General features: G+C 43.4%; 1 protein-coding gene across 8 annotated transcripts in view; it reads left to right on the forward strand.

The window, feature by feature from the left end:
• plxnb1b (plexin b1b) overlaps positions 1-15,348 on the forward strand; it is a 162,513-nt gene extending 147,165 nt beyond the window's left edge. For 2 of the 8 annotated variants that reach the window (XM_061785763.1, XM_061785764.1), the window contains 8 exons: positions 1,441-1,601; positions 1,770-1,917; positions 1,991-2,055; positions 2,165-2,240; positions 5,287-5,482; positions 9,935-10,155; positions 12,775-12,849; positions 13,410-15,348. In XM_061785763.1, the coding sequence (XP_061641747.1) occupies positions 1,441-1,601; positions 1,770-1,917; positions 1,991-2,055; positions 2,165-2,240; positions 5,287-5,482; positions 9,935-10,155; positions 12,775-12,849; positions 13,410-13,514 (1,047 nt within the window). In that variant the 3' untranslated portion in view covers positions 13,515-15,348. Of the gene's footprint in view, positions 1-1,440; positions 1,602-1,769; positions 1,918-1,990; positions 2,056-2,164; positions 2,241-5,286; positions 5,483-5,544; positions 5,947-9,934; positions 10,156-12,774; positions 12,850-13,409 lie in introns of those variants that run through there. The other 6 variants (XM_061785765.1, XM_061785767.1, XR_009790237.1 and 3 more) reach the window with 5 other exon arrangements.
• The last annotated feature ends 4,433 nt before the right edge of the window (positions 15,349-19,781 follow it).

A 19,781-nucleotide genomic window follows, 5' to 3' on the forward strand; every position in this document is an offset into this window, starting at 1 on the left:
GCCCCTTTTACAACCCCAATTCCAATGAAGTTTGGACGTTGTGTTAGCCATAAAATTCTAAGTTAATCATTATTTGTTAAAAACAATAAAGTTTATCAGTTTGAACATTAAATATCTTGTCTTTGTAGTGTATTCAAATAAATATAGGTTAAACATGATTTGCAAATCATTGTATTCTGTTTTTATTTATGTTTCTTCTTTCGTCTTTGCTGGGCCCGAGCTCATCTTAGATGGACTGAAGAAAAGTGGAAAAGCGTTCTGTGGTCTGACGAGTCCACATTTCAAATTGTTTTTGGAAATTGTGGACGTCGTGTCCTCTGGGCCAAAAAGGAAAAGAACCACTGTTATGGACGCAAAGTTCAAAAGCCAGCATCTGTGATGCTATGGGGCTGTGTTAGTGCCAGTGACATGGGTACCTTACACATCTGTGAAGGCACCATTAATCCTGAAAGGTACATACAGGTTTTGGAGAAACATATGCTGCCATCCAAGCAACGTCTTTTTCATGGACGCCCCTGCTTATTTCAGCAAGACAATGCCAAACCACATTCTTCACGTTACAACAGCGTGACTTCGTAGTAAAAGTGTGCGGGTACTAGACTGGCCTGCCTACAGTCCAGACCTGTCTCCCATTGAAAATGTGTGGCGTATTATGAAGCGTAAAATTGAAGCGGACTGTTGAACAGCTGAAGCTGTACATCAAGCAAGACTGGGAATGAATTCCACCGACAAAGTTTCAACAATTAGTGTCCTTAGTTCCCAAACGTTTATTGAGTTTTGATAAAAGAAAAGGTGATCTAGCACAGTGGTAACCTTGACCCTGTCCCAGCTTTTTGGGAATGTGTTGCAGCCATAAAATTCTAAGTTAATGATTATTTGCTAAAAACAATAAAGTTTATCAGTTTGAACATTAAATATCTTGTCTTTGTACTGTATTCAATTAAATATAGGTTGATTTGCAAATCATTGTATTCTGTTTTTATTTATGTTTAACACAACGTCCCAACTTCATTGGAATTGGGGTTGTATATCTAACCTCACTATTTTCACTTATTGTCGAAAAAAAAATCATCCAGACAAAAATTACAATGCACGGCTTACCGCACTTCCGCAGAATGAAGAAATAGTATCGAAGAAAAAGGTTTTACAACGCTTCTCAGATATTTTTAGGGTTCAAGAGCATATATACATTTGTTCTCAAGCTATGTTCACCGCTTTAAACTGGTTAATATTAAGATAAAATAACAGACGAAGTGGATATTAATAGTATGGATATGTGAAGCAACCAAGAACGTACTAGAATAAGGAAATACTGTATGCTCGCCATTTGTGGCGGGCCAAAACTGGTTGAAAATCAAATAATGAACTATGTTAGAAATTGTTTTGCTGGTACAAGAAAAAACATGCAATAAAATTATTATTTCTCTTTATGGTTTTCAGGGGACCCTGCAGAAATTTGTAGATGATTTGTTTACAGTTATCCTCAGCACCAGCCGACCCGTCCCACTGGCTGTCAAATACTTCTTTGACCTGCTGGATGACCAAGCTGGTCAACACTGTATCTCTGACCCAGAGACTATACACATTTGGAAGACCAACAGGTCCAGTATAGACACATGACCTCAAGAATACTAAATGTAACCTTTCATAAATATCCAAAGGCCGTTGCAGCCTTTCATGTTTTTCTCTAATTGAAGTCTAATTGGGTTTGTTAGAAATATCTGGCCAGTGCAACTTGTTTTATGCAAATGCATCCTCTGTAATTTTAGTCTCCCACTGCGTTTCTGGATCAACATTGTGAAGAATCCCCAGTTCATCTTTGATGTGCAAGCCTCAGACCATGTGGATGCAGTGCTGTCAGTCATCGCTCAGACCTTCATGGACTCCTGCACCATTGCTGAGCACAAATTGGGACGGGTAAGGGGAGGAAGCATAGTCGCTTTTCCAGGCCAGAAATAATCTCAGTTCATGTCATTGCCTTTTCAAACAGGATTCGCCCATCAACAAACTGTTGTATGCTAGAGATATCCCCCGTTACAAACAGATGGTAGAAAGGTATGACCACATTTTCTTTAAAAGTGAAAAACGCTATTTGGTACAAAGTTTGTTCTTCTGCATCTAAGGCAGCTTTTAACCTATTTCAACCAACATATCATTATTGCAGATACTATGCTGACATTAGGCAGACTATCTCTGCCAGCGACCAAGAGATGAACTCTGCTCTGGCTGAACTGTCAAGGGTGAGTGTAGCCAAACATTTTACAGAAGTCACTCTCCCATACCAATTATATTTGAAATATGTTCCAGAGACAGACCATCACTCTCCAAAACAACAACAACAACATACAGGCTATGTTTTAGGTCAAATTATAACATTCATCCAAGTTAGCCAAAATGTGTACACACCATACCTTCGATGACCCGCAATAAACGAGGTGATGAGCATGAAGACGTAGGGTTGTTAAGTAAGCCATATTCTCTGATCAGCAGGGTCACACATGCCTGTACCAAACATCAGGCAAAGTCCAGATCAGTAAAATGAAATAAAAAATAAAAAAAACAGGCATTTGCTTTAAAGACCCAGCTCACTTTCTGGTTTATATTCATCAGTGCATTGCAATCCGCCATTCAATATGTATTCAGCAAATGCTCTGAATCGATTCATCTCCTGGCCAGGGAGGGGCGCTTTGCGTGTGATTCACGTTGTATGAATGTTTGGAGGCATTTTGGATTCCCCTGTAAATCTGGAACACAGGAAATGGACAAAAGACACTCAAACCACGTTGTGCAACACCGACACGAAAACACGTCAGAAGTCGCCGTCCCGAAGCTGTACACAGAGTGAAGACAACGGTTTTGGAGTCGTTTAAGTCTGCAGAAAGAGTGACTTTTCATTTTTAACGAGTAGGAATTCTGCAGACTAGAGCCCTGCACGGAAAGCCACACAGGGCCCAAAACAGCAAGCGTGTGGTCAGGCAATAAATGAATGGGGTTTAACAGAGAAAGAACTGGCAATTGTCACAATGCTGCATACATGCTCCTTAATAAGGTATTACTTAAAAATCCTGCATATAATAATAGTAATCCTAACCCTAATAAGTTGTTTTAAGTATACAGTGCTGAATAAAAAATAAATGTCTTTACAGCCCCAACTCCTCTTTATGATAAATTAGGAAAGTCCTCAGTGATTTGCAAGTGCACTTTAGGAGTCTACAAATGCCATTGAAGCCACCACCATCATTCCATTAGCATTTCTTTCTTGTATTCAGGACCGAAAGGATTTAGTGATTTATAGACCAGTAGCAGAACTTTAAAATCTATTCTAAAGCTGACTGGGAGCCAGTGTAAAGAGAATTGGAGTAATATGTTCTGACCTCTTAGTTCTGGTCAGCACCTGAGCTGCAGCATTCTGAATGAGCTGCAGCTGTAAACACACAGCAGCTGCAAACGTACATAGGCTCAGTTAACATTCACAGATAGGCGCCAGCACACCCGCAACCCTACTGAGGATAAGTGATTCAGAAACTGGATGGATGGATTCTTACAACTATTTATGGGATTATGGGACTAACTGACATAAAAGAGTATTTTAACAACTATACAACTGTGCTAGGTATGCTCAGCCTTTTAAATGGTCTCAATCTGGTTTCGTAGAATTATGGAGAAGACTGCTAACTTGACAGTTGTGGAGAAAATCATAATTGAAACCCTCCAAAAGGAGAAATTGCAAAAGAATCTGAATCCTCAGAGAGCGCTGAAACAAAGTACATTAACAGTGTTAAGAGGAAGGAGAAAATGTGGCCGGGAAAGATCCACAAGTGACAGAGATGACCACAGCCTTGAGAGAATTGTCAACTAACGGCGATTCAGAAATCTGGGGGAGCTTCATAAGGAGTGAACTGAGGCTGGTGTAAGCACATCAAGAACCACCACATACAGACGTCTGCATGACATGGGCTACAGCTGTAGAATTCCACGTGTCAAGCCACTCCTGAACCAAAAACAATGTCAGAAGCATCTGCTGGGCTAAGGAGAAAAAGTACTGGTCTGTTGCCCAGTGGTCCTCTTTTCAGATGAAAGTACATTTTGGATTTTATTTGGAAATCAAGGTCCCAGAGTCTGGAGGAAAACTGGAGAAGCACAAAAGTCAATCTGCTAAAGTCCAGTGTGAAGTTTCCACAGTCAGTAATGGTTTGTGGAGCCATGTCATTTGCTGGTGTTGGGTCCATTGTCTTTTATCAAGTCCACACTCAACGCAGCTGTCTGCCAGGAAATTTAAAGCACTTCATGCTTCCTGCTGCCGATGAGCTTTTTGGAGACAATGATTTTATTTGCCAGCAGGACTTGGTACCTGCCCACAAAGCCAAAACTACCAATACCTGGTTTAATAGCCATGGAATAACACTACTTGACAAACTCGATGGGGTATTGTCAAGTGGAAGATGAGGGAACAGAAACCCCAAAATGCAGACGATCTGAAGGCCAATATTAAAAAAGCTTGGGCTACAATAACACCTGAACTGTGCCAAAGGCTGATCACTTCCATGCCACGCCGCCTTGATGCTGTAATTAATGCAAAAGGAGGCCCAACAAAGTACTGAGGGCATATTACTTTAATCCATCCATCCATCCATTTTCTGAGCCGCTTCTCCTCACTAGGGTCGCGGGCGTGCTGGAGCCTATCCCAGCTATCATCGGGCAGGAGGCGGGGCACACCCTGAACTGGTCGCCAGCCAATCGCAGGGCACACATAAACAAACAACCATTCGCACTCACATACACACCTATACACTTTTCAAAAGGCCAACATTTCTGTGTTTAAGATCCTTTTTTGTTGGTCACATGAAATGTTCCAATTTTGTGAAATACTGGATTTATTTTTCTGTCTTTCTGCCATAATCATCAAAAACGAAACAAATAAAGACTTGAAATATTTGACATTTTGTGTGGCGAACTAATATAAGTTTCACTTTCTGAAACAAATTATTGAAATAAATGGACTTGCCCTTGATATTCCAATTTTTTGGCACATACCAGTTTATCTTCTAAACTAAATCTTGAGTGAAGAGGGAGAATAATTGCTTACCTAAATCTAAGGATAGCTAGAGAATAGTTACAAACAAACTGTGAGGGGGCAATGGGCAACATTTGTCAAGCTTTCAGCTACTCCCTTACACTGTAATCACCTCTTCATAGCCCCTTCTCTCTCCTCCAGACATAGCAAAATGCTTCAACGATGGGACATGTTATTTTTATTGCTGCTTTGTCATGATCTGTGCTCTGCAGTTCCTCTGCGTAGCGTGGGTTGTGCCTTGTGCCTCTTTTTTCCGTCTCTCTCCAGCACTAATCGCCTCCTCACCTGCGCACCTGGTTCCAATCAGCACTCGTCACAGCCTGTACTTAAACCTGCCTGTTCCTGTGTTCCAGCGCCAGAGTATTCTCGCTCCTACACGGTACAACGGCCGACTCCTTGCTCATGATCGTAAGAATAGATTCCCTGACATACATGCCTGAACTTACTCCCTGTTTTTCCCCCTCCTCCAGTGCCCTCCTGTGTCTTCTACCACGACGCTCGCTCCAACCGCACTGCCAAGTTCACTCACCTGCTCACGCTCCAGTCTCCCGCACGCTCCCTGCTTCTACGGACCACCATCATGCCTTGGAATTCTTGACCTCGCGCTTCACCCTGATAAACTCCTTCTAACTGCTTCCTCAGTTTCAGTCTGCTTTTTGGTCCAGTCCAATAGCGAGACAGAATACTCTGGCCACTATGGACCCAGCAACTCTGAAAGCATTGAGGGAAGCACTCATCCACCAAGGTGCCCACATCAGCCGACAGGATAAGATTCTTCAGCAATTCATGAACTATATTAACACCTTCACACACAAGTATCCCTCATTTCCGCTCAGATGCACTCCGGCAACCCCCGCCTCACCGAACCCCCTGTGAGTATTCCTTCCAAGCTCGCTGCCTCCATATCTCCCCCTAACCCCCCGCGCCCCCACCCCTTACAAGGAACCTGACGTTCCCCCTTCCGAACCATTCTCTGGGGATGTAGGTTCCTGTGGCCAGTTTTTATTGAACTGCTCTCTAGTCTTCGACCTGCAGCCTCTGAGTTACTTCACCGATAAAGCTAAAATTGCTTATGTCATAAATCTCCTGCGCGGAAGAGCTCCTAGCTGGTTTGTGGCATAATTCCTCACCGGTGTTAGTCTCCTTCGAATGATTCTCCGCCAAATTGAAGAAAGTTTTTGACCACCTTGTTAAGGGCAGGGAGGCGTCTCGGCAGCTGCTGGACCTTACGCAAGGCTCCAAATCTGCCGACTCGCGTTTCGGATTCTGGCAGGTGAATGTGGGTGGGATGAGGCGGCCCAGATGGTAATTTTTTTCTAAAGGGCTGTCAGAACGACTAAAGGATAATTAGCGGCTAGAGATGAGCCCACTTCCTTAGAGGATCTAATTTCTCTAGCCAAAAAATGGACAATTGATTTAGAGAGAGAGAAAAAGAGAGCCGATCCCGCAGTCTAGCACCCTCTGAGGACACAACCTCTCCAGCTAATAGGCTGTTCCCGGAAGCCCGAGCAGACACCTCATCACCCCCCACTGTACTAGAGAAGCCAAAAAAACAGGCTCCCCACGTTTCCATAGCGCCGTGGTGAGCCAGGCCAGTTCCATCCCCAGCTCTCCCTCTCGCATGACCATTCCAGCTTGTATCCTTGGACTGAAACACAACTCCCCAGTAACCGCCCTCATCGACTCCAGAGCGGGCGACAGTTTCATTCATTCATAATGTGTTAACCGGTTCGTCTTCGTCTACTTAGACGACATCCTCATTTTCTCCCGCTCACTGGAGGAACATCGACAACATTTCCACCAAGTACTTCAGCGCCTCCTGGAAAACCACCTCTATGTCAAACCCAAAAAGTGTGAATTGCATCTCATCTCATCACTTTTTGGGATATATTATTGCTAAGGGACAACTACAACCAGACCCATCCAAAATCGAGGCAGTCATCAACCATACCTTCCAGCAGCAAGGAGATGCAACACTTCCTGGGTTTCGCAAACTTCTACCGCAGATTCATCAGGGACTACAGCAAAGTGGCCGTTCCCCTCACTAGCGTTACCTCTAACAACTTCACGTTTCAGTGGACACCTGCTGGTTCCCAAGCCTTCAATCGCCTCAAAGAACTGTTCACCAGTGCCCCTATCCTGAAACACGCTGACCCCTCCCACCAGTTCGTGGTTGAGGTTGACGCCTCGGACACTGGAGCTGGAGCAGTCCTCTCCCAGCGGGACCCCAGACACAGAAACTCCACCCCTGTGCCTTCTTTTCCCGTCGCCTGTCACCCTCCGAACATAACTACGACGTTGGTAATCGTGAGTTGCTGGCAATTGTATGGGCGGAATGGAGGCATTGGTTGGAGCGGTCCGGAACTCCCTTCATTATTTGGACAGACCACAAGAACCTTTCCTCCCTCCACACTGCTCAGCGGGCTGAACCCCCGTCAAGCACGCTATGCACTGTTCCTCAGCCATTTTAATTTCAGCCTCTCCTTTCATCCGGGGTCTCGCAACACCAAGCTAATTGCCCTCTCTCGCCTCCTTCCAGCTCTGAGGAGCCTGAACCCATCCTTCCCTCCTCCTGTTTTGTCGGGACTGCTACCTGGGAGCTCGAACAAGTGGTTAAGGCGCCTCAGAGAGACCAACCAGACCCCTGACTGTCTTTTCATGCTCGAGTCTGCCCGCTCTCAGGTGCTTCAGTGGGGTCACAGCTCCAAACTCATGTGTCATCCCGGAAGCACTCAAACCTTGGTAGCCCAGCCTGGCGAAAGATACCCGGGAGTTCGTCCCAGCCTGCTCCGTCTGTCCCCGGGGAAAAGCCTCACATCTGCCCTTTCATCTCTTCCCTTGCTGCGCCCTTTTCCTATCCCAAGCCGTCCCTGGTCCCACATTGCCTTGGACTTTGTTACTGGCCTACCCCCCTCTGAAGGTAACACTGTCATTCTTACCGTCAAAGATTGTTTCTCCAAGTGTCCACTACGTACCCCTTACCAAGTTACCTTCTGCTTTCGAGACCACTAACCTTCTTGTCGTTCACGTATTCAAACTCCACGGAATTCCCATAGACATTGTCTCGGACCGAGGTCCTCAGTTCTCCTACCAGGTCTGGAGGGAGTTCTGTAAGGCGGTGGGTGCAGCAGACAGTCTGTCTTCTGGCTATCATCCACAGTCCAACGGCCAGACGGACCAGGCAAATAAAAATCTGGAGTCCGCTCTTCGCTGTGTTGCCGCACACAATCCCGCCTCCTGGAGCACCTTTCTCCCGTGGGTTGAATATACCCACAACTCTCTCACCAGCTCCTCCACAGGTATGTCTCCCTTCATGGCATGTTATGGTTTCCAACCCCCTCTGTTTAAGGAGCAGGAGCATCTTGTGGTGGTTCCGTCGGTGAGGGAGCACCTGCGGAGGATTCATACTATTTGGAAGGACGTTAGGGCAACTCTCACTCGTTTGGCCGAAAGAAACAAGCGGTTGGCGGATCTTCATCGCTCCCCTACACCGGAATGCAAGATGGTTCAGATAGTGTGGCTCTCCTCCCGAGACCTCCCTCTCCAAACGGAATTACGTAAACTCACACCACGCTTCATTGGGCCTTTTCCTTTTCACCAAAATCATTAACTCCACATTGGTACAGTTATCATTCATCGACAACCATCCTGCCTTCACTGTGTCACGCAACTTTGATGTGCGGCCCCGAGGTCGGGGGGGTTCCAGTTCTTAGTGGACTGGGAGGGTTACGGTCCAGAGGAGCGTGCCTGGATATCCCGTAAACTCATTTTGGATGACGCTCTCATCAAGGATTTTTATGCGGCCCACCCTGGGAAGCGTGGAAGGGCGCAAGGGGGCGGGTACTGTCATGATCTGTGCTCTGCAGTTCCTCTGTGAAGCCTGGGTGGTGCCTTGTGCCTATTTTTTCCCTCTCTCTCCACCACTAATCACCTCTTCGCATGTGCACCTGGTTCAAATCAGCACTCGTCACAGCCTGCACTTTAGCCTGCCTGTTCCTGTGTTCCAACTATCCATCCATCCATTGTCTTCCACTTATCTGAGGCCGGGTCGCGGGGGCAGCAGCCTCAGCAGGGAAGCCCAGACTTCCCTCTCCCCAGCCACTCCTCTAGCTCTTCCGAGGGGATCTCGCGGGGTTCCCAGGCAAGCCAAGAGACGTAGTCTCTTTAGTGTGTCCTAGGTCCAATGACCGAGCTTCTCACCCAATCTCTACGGGAGAGCCGGTCACCCTGCGGAGGAAACTCATTTTGGCCGCTTGTATCCGGGATCTTGTTCTTTCGGTCACGACCCACAGCTCGTGACCATAGGTGAGGGAAGGAACATAGATCGACCGGTAAATCGAGAGCTTCGCCTTTCGACTTAGCTCCTTCTTTACCACAACGGATCGATACAAAGTCCGCATCACTTCAGACGCTGCACCGATCCGCCTGTCGATCTGCCGTTCCATTTTTCCCTCATTCGTGAACAAGACCCCAAGATACTTAAACTCCTCCACTTGGGGCAGGATCTCATCCTCGACCCGGAGAGGGCACTCCACCCTTATCCGACTGAGGACCATGGTCTCAGATTTGGAGGTGCTGATTTTCATCCGAGCCGCTTCACCCTCGGCTGCAAACCGCTCCAGTGAGAGTTGGAGATCACGGCTTGATGAAGCCAACAGAACCACCTCATCTGCAAAAAGCAGAGATGCAATTCTGAGGCCACCAAACCGGACCCCCTCTAAGCCTCAGCTGCCTGTGTTCCAGCGCCAGAGTATTCTCACTCCTACGCGGTACACCGGCCGACTCTTTGCTCATGATCGTAAGAAAAGATTCCCTGATATCCGTGCCTGAACTTACTCCCTGTTTTTCCTCCTCCTCCAGTGTCCTCCTGTGTCTCCTGTCACGACGCTGGCTTCAACCGCACTGCCAAGTTCACTCACCTGCTCACGCTGCAGTCTCCTGCTTCTACGGACCACCATCACGCCTTGGAATTCTTGACCTCGCGCTTCACCCTAATAAACCCCTTCCAACTGCTTCCTCAGTCTCAGTCTGCTTTTGGGTCTAGTCCAATACCATTTGGTACAAACCGAGACAGCTATGAGGTGACCTATGACCTTTGAAAAATAACTTTTAGCACAGCCAAGTGTAAAGCATGAATTGGACAGTAATAAATGTCTATGAATGGACAATATAAAAGAACATCATGAGGATAAAATACTCTGTTAAGAATTAATGTTAACACAAGTTTAGAATTAGTCAAATTACACAACAACCGCTCTTTACCTTTTCAATACAGAGCTGTCATCATGTTTACCCTTGTACTATGCGCAAATAAGTTATTACTCTGGACATTTTTTTTAAATTAGAATTTCAAACAGGAAATGCACATTAAGTTTACATGCAATTTACCTTTTCAGTTTGTACACAGCTGTCTTTTTTTTATTTATTTTTTTACTTTTGCACTCCATGACCACAAGTAAGTTATGTGCAAATTTTTGTTTTCAGATCTTTTGCTTATAAAATTGACGTGACCTATGATATATCCTCCTGACGCCCAAAAGAAAAAAACATGATCTAATTACCTTTTCTTTTTTGATTCATGAAAAAAGGGTAGGTAACAAAGACCCACCCCTTCACATTTGCTATCATTGAAAAGCTCTTAATGTCCTCTGTAGGGGGCAAAAGGAGTTAACTCAGTAGTATGCAGTGGGTTGGAGATATTCAAGTTTACAAATGTCTACGACAGAGGACACATTTGAAATAATATTGTCAAAATGTATTCTTAATTGTTTGTGTATTTCTACTTCTTGCTGAATTGATATCAGAGCATTTAAATCAATGTCAAATCGAACTGCAACCTAAATAAACAAAATCTAATGAATCAGTTCTATAGTATATCCTACACAATAAAGTTATTTCTCCTCTTTGCTATCAATGGTAACCTTTCTGTTGTGGCATCATGATTACAAAAAACACAAAACTACTACTGATATTGATCTGAAATCGCACAGTCTTATGAGATATATTCAAATTTGGATGAGAAGATTAATATAAGATTTGAGTTTAAGACACAAACTGTCCACTTACAGTATTCAGACCCCTTAAATTTTTCACTCTTTGTTATATTGCAGCCATTTGCTAAAATCATTTAAGTTATTTTTTTCCCTCAATGTACACACAGCACCCCATATTGACAGAAAAAAAATGTAATTGTTGAAATTTTTGCAGATTTATTAAAAAATGAAAAACTGAAATATCACACAGATAAGTGATCAGACCTTTTGCTGTGACACTCATATTTAACTCTGGTGCTGTCCATTTCTTCTGATCATCCTTCAGATGGTTCAACACCTTCATTGGAGTCCAGCTGTGTTTGATTATACTGATTGGACTTGATTAGGAAAGCCACACACACTTGTCTATATAAGACTTGACCGCTCACAGTGCATGTCAGAGCAAATGAGAATCGTGAGGGCAAAGGAACTGCCTGAAGAGCTCAGAGACAGAATTGTGGCAAGGCACAGATCTGGCCAAGGTTCCAAAAAAATGTCTGCGGCACTTAAGGTTCCTAAGAGCACAGTGGCCTCCAGAATCCCTCCTAGAGCTGGCCGTCCGGCCAAACTGAGCAATCGGGGGAGAAGAGCCTTGGTGAGAGAGGTGAAGAAGAACCCAAAGATCACTGTGGCTGAGCTCCAGAAATGCAGTCGGTAGATGGGAGAAAGTTCTAGAAAGTCAACCATCACTGCAATCCTCCACCAGTCGTGGCTTTAGGGCAGAGTGGCCCAATGGAAGCCTCTCCTCAGTGCAAGGCAAATGAAAACCCCCAGGGAGTTTGCTAAAAAAAAACACCTGAAGGACTCCAAGATGATGAGAAATAAGATTCTCTGGTCTGATGAGACCAAGATAGAATTTTTTGGCCTTAATTCTAAGCGGTATGTGTGGCGAAAACCAGGCACTGCTCATCACCTGTCCAATACAGTCCCAACAGTGAAGCATGGTGGTGGCAGCATCGTGCTGTGGGGGTGTTTTTCAGCTGCAGGGACAGGACGACTGTTTGCAATCGAAGGAAAGATGAATGTGGCCAAGTACAGGGACATCCTGGACGAAAACCTTTTCCAGAGTGCTTAGGACCTCAGACTGGGCCGAAGGTTCACCTTCCAACAAGGCAATGACCCTAAGCACTAAAATACCGAAGGAGTCGCTTCAGAACAACTTCGTGACTGTTCTTGAATGGCCCAGCCAGAGTCCTGACTCAGACCCAATTGAGCATCTCTGGAGAGACCTGAAAATGGCTGTCCACCATCGTTCACCATCCAACCTGACAGAACTGGAGAGGATCTGCAAGGAGGAATGGCAGAGGATCCTCAAATCCAGGTGTGAAAAACTTGTTGCATCATTCCCAAAAAGACTCCACGCTGTATTAGCTCAAAAGGGTGCGTCTACAAAATACTGAGCAAAGGGTCTGAATACTGAATACTGTGTGATATTTCAGTTTTTCTTTTTTAATAAATCTGCAAAAATGTCAACACTTCCATTTTTTTCTGTCAATATGGGGTGCTGTGTGTACATCAATGAGGGGGGAAATGAACTTAAATGATTTTAGCAAATGGCTGCAATATAACAAAGAGTGAAAAATTTAAGGGCGTCTGAATACTTTGCCTACCCAATGTCACTGTATCTTTTATATTTTGGACTGACGGCTAATATGACTTTTGTTTCAGAACTATTCAGGAGAACTGAACTACTTGGTTGCGCTGCATGAGCTGTACAAGTATATCAATAAATACTACGACCAGGTATGTTACGTGCTCAACCTCCCTGTGTATCTGTGCATTGTGGAGCCCAGTGAACTTTTGCAAGTGGCTGGGGAAGCAAGATGAATGAGCAGAAAAAAAGAATCAGCGCAATCCTGCTGCATCTGCTAAAATTCCCATTTGGTTTATCCAGCTGTGTGGAGTTGTCATGTTCTCTGTGCTTTTGTGGATTTTTTTGGGATGGAAGATTGTGTGTGCGAATGGTTCGTGACCACCAAAATTGCAGATGGAAAAGCAACTTGACAGTAAGCCAGAGGTGGTTGTACGCCTAACTGTTTTCCATATAAAAACACCACTGAAACTGGTGAACACATACAATAATGTCTTGCCAATTGGTGACATTGACACGATATTCTTTGCAAATAGGGATGACTTAGCTTCAATGTGGCTGTGATCCAATTCAGTATAATAGGTGTGTAACATTAGATTATAAATGTGATAGGTGATGTATAATTTGTAACTTTCTAGTTTCAAAGGAATGATAAACCGATTCCCCCCCCACCCCCACACACCCTCAACAACTTGTTCTTATTTGCCCACAGATAATCACAGCACTAGAGGAGGACACCACAGCCCAGAAGATGCAGCTTGGCTACAGGCTACAGCAGGTCGCTGCGGCTGTAGAGAATAAGGTCACAGACTTGTGACAGAAAACTCCTCCCGGTGATATAAGAAACAGTGGAGTGAGCGGGTATACCTTGCTGGTTGAACTGAAACACACGATAGCACTGGAGATTTTTAGGACTGATCGCTTGCAGAACAGGGGCTTAGTTTTTAAATCAACTTTGTAATTTTATTACTAAGCAGCTGAAGATAAAGATGGCTGAAGTTGACCTCCTAGCTCTTTTTTTGTACTATTTGTATATTGTGGACTTTGGGTTATTGTAAGAATATGACAATTACCTGGAAAAATGAAGATGGGATATAAAATTAACACAGTTCACGCCTGCTGTTATGGTAATGTCAATTCATTTTGTTCTCTTGTTGCTGCTGTACGGTCAAATCGATTTTCTTGCTTAATATGTGTGAACAGTGATCCCTGGTTGTTTTTGCTGGTTGTCACTTAACCTGTATTGTTTTGGTGTCAAACTGCTCACAGTCACCGATGTTTTAAAGCGGTGAAAGTAGCTTGAGAAAAACCCCTTCTGTCCTCCGTAAGTGATTCATTGTACAGGGAACTTGTGACAACATTTGCCCCCCCTTCTACTTTCATTTTCAACACATCCCCTATACCCGATTAGCCGCAAGTTTCTCAAGTGCTTCTCTCTACCTCAACCTGCTCCGCTACATGACATGCTTTTATTTCAGTGCACCAGCTTTGAGTGTATTGTACGCACAGAACATCGCGATACTTGCTAGACATTGTGGTTTAAACGAACGCACGATTTTAATTGAAATCCTGCTCATGAGTAGTTTAAGGTACTTAGAACCTGAAATTGTCATTTTCCCCTTTTTTTTCACTCATTTTAGGGCTACTGATTTATCTTGATGTTACTTTAAGTGCACAAGTCACTGGACCAATATTAAAAACAAACCTATAGAACAGATTTTAGGACTAGTACTACCCAGCGATGTTTCGTCATTTAAGGTTCTGTCTTAACATCCCTTCTCATTTCAGCTTTTACATTCTCTTTTTTTGTTTTTCAACCTTGTGCTACCCTAAACTGTTGTGGCACAATGGTACATTATTGTTTGTACTATGTGCCATTTTGGGACAGAAACCATGTATAAGATAAAAGGTTTTAAATGTAAGCGGATGTATTTACTGTGCTGCTAGTCAGTTGGTGTCGATCTTCTGAATCTATTCTGCTTTTGATTGGGGCACAATTGAATTGTGATGCTTTGGTGGTGTTTTGGTTATTTAAAAAAAAAAAACAAGGGGTATTTGGGGGATAAATGATGCTCTCTGTTGGTCTGGGTCTTTCCCTTCTTTTATGTGTTAATGTCTGTGGTTAGGTGATTTTGATTTATAAGGCATCGCAGTCATGAACTGGTTGGGCTTTGGGTTATAGTTGGGTTTTGATAGGACGAGATAAACCATCAAATATGCATTTATATAATGTTTAAAAAGCGACCATTTGCATTTTAGTATCAAAGTTTGGTCAGTGCCTAGTGCTTACAGAGACCAAGACCTTTCTCAGTCTCAGTCTCAGTTCTGACTGTTTCCTCGTGTACAGAGCTCCAAATGCAGCCAGAAGCAGCTAATAACTTGTATGAACCGATTTTCTGCTCAAGAAAATACCAGTTCAGATTTGGATACAGGATTAGAAATGATCAAAAGGCAACTATAACTATGAGATTGAATACTTTTGGAGATGTAGAGCAGGCTCTGCAAGGAGCAATTTTAAAGCTGTTTCTAATTTTGTGTGTTAATAACATTGTACAGACTGTTTTCAAATGTTATTGTAGTGATTTAACCTGTTAATTGAGAGGAAATGCAAATTCTCTCAGATGCTGACGTAATAAAGTATTCTAATTTTGTCGTTGTGCTTTCCTTCAAAAACATACTACTCTGGGTATGTTGCATAACAGTACACAAAAACATTCACCCCCTTGGCTTTTATTTTTACATTGCAATCTCTAAACAATTTATTTATTTATTCTTTATACACTATATAAAAAGACACTTTTATCCAGCTGACTATCTGACATTAAACCACACTAAAGCTTTCATGTTTGAGGTCAATTAGGATGACCAAAATTATTTCTCTTTGCTGTAATGCCATAATAATGGTAGACATTCTTTGAAACAGTTTTTCAATACTTGCTTCAATGTTGGAAGTTAACATTTCATGAGTATTTAGTACCATGTACGGGTGATCTTTTCCTTAAAAAAAAAAATTATCTCTACATACTGTACGTTTTATCAAAGAATGATAGACATGCTTTGTCTTAGACTGGGACCAGTCAAATTAAGGGGTGGGCAAAGTACAGGGGGCCGCCCTCTGTTGTTTAATCTGACCTGACGAGGATTTGATCCATTTTTGCATTAAATCGAGTTTCCTAAAAATGGGATTAAATGTGTTTTTTTCATTTTCATTTTTTACAATTGGTTGATTTGTAGAATATAAATACAATTAAATACATATATATTAAAGGTGCCATATTTTAACAAACCAACTTTTTGTAGTATTTGGGATGTTATATTGACTCTATGGTGCCTCAGTAAACGTGAAATATGAATTAAAATCGTCCACGCATTCCTGAGTTGCAGACATTTTCTTGCCGAGAGGCCTGAAATCAGGTCATTAGAATGTTTCCATCTTATCTACGTCACTAGCGAAGATCTCCATCTACCTCTCCGCCCCCGAGCCAGCGCTGTCAACAAACACGGGTGCTCTCACAAGGGGGGTCTTCTACATGGGGCAACCAGAGGAAAGGGAGCAGTCTTAGTCAAATATGCACAAAGTAGATACAAAACAGCGGCACGGTGGACGACTGGTTAGCACATCTGTCTCACAGTTCTGAGGACTGGGGTTCAAATCCCGGCCCCACCTGTGTGGAGTTTGCATGTTCCAGTTCAGGTTGTATGGGACCTTTAAAGTTTGTTTTCCTCTCGATAGCTGGGATAGGCTCCAGCACACCTGCGACACATGCGAGGATAAGCGGTACGGACGATGAATGAATGGATACAAAACTGGGTCAAACGGAAGTAGCTGTCAGAAGGGCCTTTTCCGGACACTTGTTTGGTTTTTTTGATGAAATTGACACTTATATACTAAATTCATGTTAGAGTCAATTTATGGAGGTCTAAACAGCCAAAATATGGGACCTTTAAACTTTGTTTTCCATATTTTTAATAGATAATTGGTTATTTAAGCTAATTTAGCATAATTCTAAATAATTACATCTTAAAATGAGAATAAATTATTTGATTTGTAAAATAAACCAGTTTATTTATCATTTACTTTTTATTCATTCATCAAATTAAATAATTGGTTGATTGATTTATCCATCCATTTTCCGTATCGCTTATCCTCACTAAGGTTGCGGGCGTGCTGGTGCCTATCTCAGCTAACTCTGGGCGAGAGGCAGGGTACACCCTGAACTGGTCTCCAGCCATTCACAGGGCACATATAGACAAACAACCATTCACACTCACATTCACACCTACGGGCAATTAAGAGTTTTCAATTAACCTATCGTGCATGTTTTGGGGGATGTGGGAGGAAACCGGAGTACCCAGAGAAAACTCACGCAGGCACAGGGTGAGCATGCCAATTCCACACAGGGGAGGCTGGATTTGAACCCGGGTCCTCAGAACTGTGAGGCAGATCTGCTAACCAGTTTTTCACCGTGCCACCATAAAAGGCATAAAAGGCATAGAAATTGTACTGTATGTAAACCGACTGAAGAAGTCATGAAAAAAAGACTACAAAAAAAATCATCTTATTATTCTGGCATGTAGCAAATACAGTGGATGGGAAAAACATGTGATTGTGAACCCTTTGGAATTTCTCAAATTTCTGCATAAATTGGTCATAAAACTTTATCTGAGCTTGATCTAAATCACAAGACTAAACGGAGTCTGCTTAAAAAAATACAGAAACCATTATACTTTTTCATATACACAAGTACACAGCATAACGTAAACATTCACAGGACAGGGAGTAAAAAGTAATAACTGCTTGACCCTCCTTTGGCAGCAATAACCTCAACTAAACTTTTCCTGTAGTTTCAGATCATACATGTCCGATCACGATGAATCTTGGAGCATTCTTCTTTACAAAACTGTTGCAGTTCACTAAGATTCCTGTGAACAGATCTCTTGAGGTCATGCCCCAGCATCTGAATCAGGCTCAGGTAAGGATTTTGACTGAGCCCTTATTATTCAAGTTTTGAAGCCTGATTCTGATTCTTAGCATTTTTTTGTTTTTTTATTTTATTCAAATTTGGCAGGCTTGTTAACATTTCTCTGTGGTGTGTCGGATTTACATGACATTTTTGGGGCCTGTTTAGTGCCACTTTAAGTGTGGCGGCATTAATATGAACCACACTCACAATAACCCACCCTAATTTTAACCTTATAAGGTCTTTTCACACTTTCATTATTTCTTTTAGAGAATATGTTGGGACAGGGAAAAGGGCAGTACTGCAGGCTATGTCCACTGAAGACCCTCATCCAAGATACTGCAGTCACTTCTGCAGCCAACTGCAATAGGTCAACATGAGTTTTACTTAAAACTTAGACTGGACTAAATGAGTTCACTGAAAGATATAAAGGAGGAGGCGTCACGGTGGCCGACTGGTTAGAGCGTCAACCTCACAGTTCTGAGGTGCGGGGTTCAATCCCCGTCCCCACCTCTGTGGAGTTTGCATGTTCTCCCTGTGCCTGTGTGGGTTTTCTTTGTTCATTTAATAATGTCTGTAAATTCCCCGTAGCCATGACTGTGAGTGTGAATGGTTGTTTGTTTCTATGTGCCCTGCGATTGGCTGGCTCCAGCACGCCCGCGACCCTAGTGAGGAGAAGCGGCTCAGAAAATGGATGGATGGATATACAGGAGGATGAAGGTCTAAAAAAAATATAATTTAGTTTATTAGAAGAGCCTAGAAGAGAGGCAGGGTACACTCTGAACTGGTCGCCAGCCAATCGCAGGGCACATACAAACAAACAACCATTCGCACTCACAGTCACACCTACGGGCAATTTTAAAGTCAGCTTGTTTTTTAAAGATATTTTTAAACCTGTGGGACTGTACTTTTGTACAACAACTGTCATTTGTTGCTATATTCCAATATTTTCTGATACCCTCTCACCATTATGTGAGCGTGCCCTGCTAATCAGCACAAGCCTGCTATTAGCAACAAGACCAGCAATCAAGATGTCTCCCTTTTCCACTGAGGACTATCACGGACTGCTGCAGAGGATGTCAATCCTGGAAACGAAAATCCACCGTCTTGAAGTGTATGTGGATGTAAATGGACAGCTGGGGAATGAAACCACTCTACCGATGTCTCAAAATGGTGAGCAGAAGTGTGCTAACAGACAGCCACTTATCTCAACAAAGAGGACGGATGTGGACTGTGGAAACGGTAATGGACCATCCCGCAGTTCTCCCTTGAATTTACTGGGAGCAAAGCCCAAAGATATGGGACAACATCTAAAAGGGAGGACACAACACCAGCAGATTACCGATTAATCCGGCTGGCCTGCATTGCGGGCTGCTTCAACGCCGAGTGAGCGGCCGTGGACGGTTGCTACAGCGAAGGGCAAGAAAAAAGGACGCGAGTCAATGCAAAACATTGACATCAGACTTACAAATAGATTTGACCCACTTTTACGAGACCCTGGCGAAGAATGCTCATCCCCCACCACCCTGAAAGGTATGAAACTAAATCATACAAGAAGAAATGGCACCCCAAACATTAATAGTGATGGAGCTGTCAAGGATGTGAAACGTTTTTGCAGTGAGAAGAACACCAAAGTACTGTGTTTTACCAATGACATGGTGTCTGATATCACTATAAAAATCCTGGAGATCACTAATCAGCACCCAACTGTGAAGTTTGTCATTATACACACAGGGGCCTTGGATGTTCCCAAGCAGCAATCAGAGGTGCTGAAGTGAGATTTCATTGATCTCCTAACAAAAGTGCAATGTTTGGATGCTGGGGTTTTTATTAGTGGACCTCTACCATTTGTACGATTTGTAGATGAACGTTTCTCTCAGCTCAGTCAATTAAATAAGTGGCTCAAAGAAGTGTGTACAGCATTATCCGTTAGTTTCATTGACAATTTCTGCGTTGGTTTTGGAGTGCAGACATCTTTACAAGGCAGACGGTTTCTGTCTAAATAGACAAGGGGTTAAGTTATTGGCTGCCAACATTTGTTACTGTGTACGTCATTCAGCGGCCCAAAAAGAAAACACTGGCGTTGGTGAAGGACAAAAAGATGCAGTTGTTCCCAAACAATC

This window comes from Phyllopteryx taeniolatus, chromosome 9, assembly GCF_024500385.1.
Source record: "Phyllopteryx taeniolatus isolate TA_2022b chromosome 9, UOR_Ptae_1.2, whole genome shotgun sequence".
In the NCBI taxonomy this organism is placed as follows: Eukaryota; Metazoa; Chordata; class Actinopteri; order Syngnathiformes; family Syngnathidae; genus Phyllopteryx; species Phyllopteryx taeniolatus.